Below are 6,000 nucleotides of genomic sequence, written 5' to 3' on the forward strand. Positions count from 1 at the left end.
AACTGGGGCCTCCAGCCCTCAGCCCTGCAGGGCTGGGCAGGGACAGCTCAGGTTTGGGGATTTGGGAATGCCCACTTGGAGCAGGCTGAGGCTGTGGAACCCCCTCAGCACCCGCCTCCGCTGCGTGCGGCCGCGGCCCCGCGGGTGACACTGGCGATGTGGCTGTCACCCGTGATGCTGTCTGCGAAGGGTGACACCAGGGCCAGGTCCAGCGTGGGCACGGGCCGGAGGCGCTGGGCGGCCCCGCGGCGCAGCCGGCCCCGGTACTTGTCCCCAGCCATGAAGTACAGGATGGGGTCGAGGCAGCTGTTGATGCTGGCCAGCGGCCGCGTGATCTTGTAGCTGAAGTTGATGATGTTGAGGGTCCGGCAGTCGGCCTGGAAATAGCGGGAGGTGTAGTAGAGGGTGCGGGTGATGTGGAAGGGCACGAAGCAGATGGCGAAGACGGCGAGCACCACGATGATCGTCCTGATGGAGCGCCTCTTGTAGGAGGGCATGCGGAGGCCGGGGCTGGAGAAGCTGGGCTTGCAGAGCCGCTTGGCCATCAGGCAGTAGCACAGGACGATGACCAGGAAGGGCACCCCGAAGAGCAGGGCCATGATGGAGGAGCTGTAGTGCACGTAGTGGTCGAACTCTTCGGGCTTGGTGGTGTCGTGGCACAGGGTGGTGTTGCCCTTGGAGCTGGTGGTGACGAAGATGAGGTTGGGGATGAGGCAGATGATGACCACGAGCCAGGCGGCCACGCAGATGATGCGGGCGTGCTTGGTCTTCACCCACTTGAGGGAGCGGATGGGGTGGCAGATGCCCATGTAGCGGTGCACGCTGATGCAGGTGAGGAAGAGGATGCTGCTGTAGAGGTTGGCGTAGAAGAGGAACCGCACGATCTTGCACAGCCCCGTGCCAAAGGGCCAATTGTTGCGGTCGGCGTAATAATAGACCAGGGTGGGCAGGGACAGGACGTAGAGCGTGTCCGAGAGGGCCAGGTTCACCATGTAGGTGGTGGTGGCATTCCAGGGCCTCATCCTGGAGATGAACATCCACAGGGCCCAGCAGTTGAGGGGCAGCCCCACCACGAAGACGATGCTGTAGGAGATGGGCAGCAGGATGAACTTGAACTCTTCGTTGAAGACACACTTAGCCTCGGGTGCTGCTGTGGTGTTCCCTCCTGGCCAGGGAGCCGGCGTCGGTGTCCACAGGGAAACTGGGAACATCCTCACCGGAGTGGCCATGGTGTGCCAGCCAGACCTAGGGAGCAGTTCATAAAAGCACACTAGTCACTGATCCCGACCATTGTCAGGCACAAAGCGTGGAAAGGAGCCAAAGCTGCCAGATTTTTCTCCCCCTCCAGGAGCTCCGGCCACTTTGATGGCTCTCTGGTTTTTCTCAACTCGCGCATGGAGAGCGGGCTCGGCAAATCCTCCCCTCCGCAGCCCCTGCACTGACACCCATGAATCACCCTTTAATCACCCTTTGAGCCGGCGCAGGGACGGCCGCGCTGTGCGGAGCCGGGAGCGGGTCGGGGACAGAGCCCCGCGCCGGGGACAGAGCCCTGGCCGGGGACAGAGCCCTGGCCGGGGACAGAGCCCTCGCAGGGGACAGAGCCCCGCGTCGGGGACAGAGCCCTCGCAGGGGACAGAGCCCTCGCAGGGGACAGAGCCCTCGCAGGGGACAGAGCCCTGGCCGGGGACAGAGCCCTCGCAGGGGACAGAGCCCCGCGCCGGCCCCGCCGGGCACAGCCCCACGGCCGCCGAACAATGAGACCCTGATGAGCACCAGCAGCCCCCGGCCGGGGCCGGCGCAGCCTCTTGGAAGCTGCCTCAGCCTAATTGGCACCATCCTGACAATGCCGCTGCTCCCGGAGGGCTCCTTGGGAGAAGAAAGGCGGGAGGAGAAGAAAGGCTTGTCTGGGGGAATGCTGTGGCCCAGAGAAATCCTGGGGGGGCTGTTAAAGGAGCCTTTGGGAGAGAGTGTCCCTGGACAGCGAGGAGCTGCTGGCTGCCGGGTGTTGTCCGTAGGGAAGGATGAGCTGAGCCCTGTGGAGAGGAGCTGCTGGAGCTGAGTCCCAGCCCCTCCTGGCTCTGCTGGGGTCAAAGGCTGGGATCTGTGAGCTCCTGGGAAGTCGGGAGGAGAATAAGCTGTCAAGGTTCAGAACTCTCTTCTCGAGGGAAAAGGAAGGACACCACCGTGGTGTCCAGCAAAGGATCAATGAGGGCTGCCTGGGCCTTGACCCCTCCACACCCTCCACCATTCCTGGTGAAATGATTCCTCCAACGCAGGATGGGTTCTTGGATGATTAACCTGGGAGCAGGAGCTGCTGTGCTGCTGGCAGAGATCAGGGTGTAGCCAAAACCATGTTTGATTGAGGGAATGCAGGAGCATCTCCAATTCCTTTTGTCTAGAGCTCATCCAGGGGATGAGGGGCACCAGGACAGGGGAGGACTCAGAGCTCAGGGATGCACTTTAGCTGGAGCTGGTGCTGCAAGGTGGAAGGACACAACTTCTCAGATTCCTTCATCCCTTGGCTCCCTCATCATCCCCCTCCTGTTTCCCTTTGCCCTGAGGATGTGCAGGCTTCTCCCAGCAGGAATACCTTTGAGGTGTCTCTGTGGGATCATCCCTGCCACGCCCTGCCTGGAGAGATACCTGGGGTTGACAGAGATGCTCATAAATGACTCAGCAGGCAGATGGGACAGCGGGGGCCCCTCCAGCCCTGCTCCCGGGGCTCTGTTTGAGTTGCGGGCTGAGCTCCGGGCCCACATCCAACACCCTGTGGCTCCTGGCCCGCCACAGCTCCCGCCTTTATTGCAGGGATGAGTTCAGAGAGCAACAGGCAGGTCCTGATCAAACATTAACAGTGGGGAGAACTTGGTTTGTTTTCTCAGAACCAGGAGGGAAAACAGGTGGTAGGAAAACCTGAGCTTGCAAACGAGGTGTCAGTGGTGGTCCTGGCCTGGCAGCTACTTGTCCCCAAGCTGCTGGGGACATGAGGGACCAGGAGATTTTGTGTCCTCTTCAACCTCTGAGTGCAAGGGAACTCAAAGCCTTGAGCCTGACCAGAGCAGAGCCGCTGCAGGATCAGTGTCCATGACACAGGTCACCAACCAATTAAGATATGAACAAGACAGTACATAAAAGTTAATGATCAAGTATAAAAAATGCATGAGGAAAAATCCTGAGCAGCTGTGGACTGCACAGAGGAGAGCACAGGCACCCGTCTCTAGCAGCTGATGCAGCCTGAGCACAGTCAGGAGTGGGATTTAACCATTCCCAGCACATTCCTTTGAGGGTAACCACCAAACTATAGACATGCAGAAGAAGATGACATTTGGGAAGTTATATTTTAACAGGTTTCTTGCTTCCTCATCTTAGTCACGACCAAAATCAGTGATTGAAATTACTGCATCACATCAGTCTAGCCTGAGGACACATCACCACCAGCTCCATTCCTATTTCTTGCTGACATTCCTAGCAAAACTATCCTTGGCTGTGGGCTTTTGAGGAGAGATTGAGGTGTGAGCCAAGAGTTGGGATTGATTATTGGAGCAGGAGATGGAAGGCACTGCAGGGGAAGGATGTGGAGCAGGGAGATGGAAGGTGTTGCAGGAAGAGGTGATGCTCTTGCTCTGCCCATTTTGTGGATGTACAAGGAACGCTGCAGAACACCTTGTCCATGGCAGGGACATCCCCCAGGGATGATGTCTTTGGAGTGGCCCCTGGTTTTCCCCAGGAAGCAGCAAGGGGGGTCCTGGAGAAGGCAGCAGTAGCCATGGGCCAGTGGGAAGGGGCAGGGGCAGGGGCCAGCCATGTGGCACATGTTGAGGGCACATGATGCCCTTGGCCACAGGACTGGCAGCTTTTCCCTGGCTCCTGGTCCTGCAGAGCTTCCCAGCCAGAACTGTCCTTTGGCCCCGCTGGCAGCACCAGTCCTGGTGGGATCCAAGGTTTCCCCCAGCCCCGGGGATTCAGGGAGGTGTTGGAAAGGCTCCAGTGAAATGGAGGAGTTGGACAACACCATAGCAGAGTCTGCCCTGGAGCCAAAGTCCTGCTGGTGGGACAGGATGGACATCGTGGTGCTGGGGACCATGGAGCAGCAGGCAGGAGCTCAGAGAGGGGAGATGAGAGCGGATTTTGGAGCAGCTGCCAAGGGATGGGTGAGCCTGGGACCGGCTGCTGCTGGAGCATGGGAAAAGCAGGGCTTTTCTCCTCGCCTAAGCCCTTGGAAATTGCAAAACAAGGAGAAATTATGCAAAACATCCTGCAGAAGGACCCTTGTCCCTAATCGCCACGTGGCTGGTGCAGCCAAAGCCCCGGCACAAGGGGATGTGGCCCAATTCCAATCCTTCCCTTGGCCTGGAAGAGCAGCCAAGGCACGCTCTGCCGGGACACCTCCCCGGGGACACCAGCAGGGTCGGGCGTTTCCCTCGCTGTCCACCCCATCCCCTGCCCCGAGGTGACCCTGGGCAGGGTGGGGGTGAGGGTTCCCTTCCACCCTTGCTGGGCTGGCCCTGTCCCCACCTCCCTGGGAGTGAGCAGGGGCCCCTGGTGTCGGGCTGAGCCACGGCAGCACCAGGGCAGATTCAACCCATGATGAGATTTGGGGGATGGAGAGGAGGATGCAGGAGAGGAGGGGGACACACTGGGAAGGATGAAGGCCCTCAGTGACAGAGGAAGGAGGTGGCATGTTAGAGAGGAGGAGGTACAGAGGGATTTGGGGGTGGTGGAGGGCTGGTGAGAACTGGCTGACCCCCACCCTGCACCCAGGCACCCTGCAGGTGCCACCTCTGTCCCCGGAGCCCAGCTGGGACCGCGTGACCATGGCAGGGCTGTCCCTCCCGGCTGTCACCAAACAGGGCTGTCCCGGCTCACCTGCAGACCTGGGCGGCTCTCAGGAGTGGGGCCCCCACGGGGAGAGCCTGTTCCCCACGCGGGACGGGGCCATGCCGTGGGGCTGTGGGCTGCCCTGGCCGTGCCCTGCCGTGCCGAGCGTGCCCGCTCCTGCTTCCCGCGGCCGGGAGCAAAGTGCCCAGGGAAGGCAGGGCTGGAGGCGGGCAGAGGCGGAGGCAGGAGCTGCCGCAGGGCTCAGCCCCACTGCGCTCCCATCCCTCTGTTGCCCTCGCAGGCTTTGGGACACCTGCAGCCCCCGGACGTGGGGCATGGTGGCCTCTCCCATGCGGTCACAGCCCTTTCCTCAGGAAAAGGAAAGGCTCCTCAACCACGAGGGCATATCCCCTCATCCATGGGCACCGTGTTCCCCCGCCCATGGCGACCACATCCCTCCACCCATGGGGACCCTGGTCACTCGACCACAAGGTCCATAGTCCCTCACCCATGGGCTGTGTCCCTCTGCCCATGGCGACCACGGCCCCTCTCTCATAGACACCACAGTCCCTCAGCCACGAGGGTCACAGCCCCCATCCCTGGGGCCCGTGGCCCCCCGTCCGCCCCAGGACAGCCCTCCTGTCCCGCTGTCCCCCGGGGTCCCGCGGCGCTGTCCCGCTGGTCCCCAGCCCTGCGGGGCGATCCTGAGGACAAGGTGGCCACTGCCACCTTGAGGCCAGCCCGGGCATCGAGTTCCCCAAACCGGGGCCACCTCGCGTGTCGCACAGCCAGGACACGACTGGATCGGCGTGTCCATGAGTTTTTTGGGGGTGCCCCAGAGCAGAGGGGGGGGGGGTCAAGGGCTGTGACACCCGCCAGCTTTGCGATGGGCAAGGGCAGCCTCGAGGGGTGCGCAGGGTTCCCATGGGATGGGGAGAGCTGGGGGGCAAAGCCTTGGTGTTTTCCCCACTTTTTCTCTTTGCCCTTTTTCAGAAGCAGGTGTGCAAACACGCACCCAGTCCCTGACGCTTTATTCTGGATAGTGAGAGCAAAGGGAAGCAGCGCAGCAGCCTGGGGAGCTGTGCTGGAGGGAAAGTCCTCCGGGAGCACCCTCTGAGCAGGGCTGGGCAGGAGGGAGCTGAGCCGAGGGCAGCGGGGTGCCGGGGCCGGCCACAGCAGTCG

General features: G+C 61.5%; 1 protein-coding gene across 1 annotated transcript; it reads right to left on the reverse strand.

The window, feature by feature from the left end:
- Positions 1-104: 104 nt before the first annotated feature.
- On the reverse strand, positions 105-1,229 carry P2RY4 (pyrimidinergic receptor P2Y4). Its single transcript, XM_041396693.1, has one exon. It carries the CDS (start codon positions 1,227-1,229, stop codon positions 105-107), a length of 1,125 nt encoding a protein of 374 aa, XP_041252627.1.
- Between the last annotated feature and the right edge of the window lie 4,771 nt (positions 1,230-6,000).

The sequence above is a fragment of the Onychostruthus taczanowskii genome, unplaced genomic scaffold, assembly GCF_017590055.1.
Source record: "Onychostruthus taczanowskii isolate IOZ18803 unplaced genomic scaffold, ASM1759005v1 scaffold13, whole genome shotgun sequence".
NCBI classification, from domain to species: Eukaryota; Metazoa; Chordata; class Aves; order Passeriformes; family Passeridae; genus Onychostruthus; species Onychostruthus taczanowskii.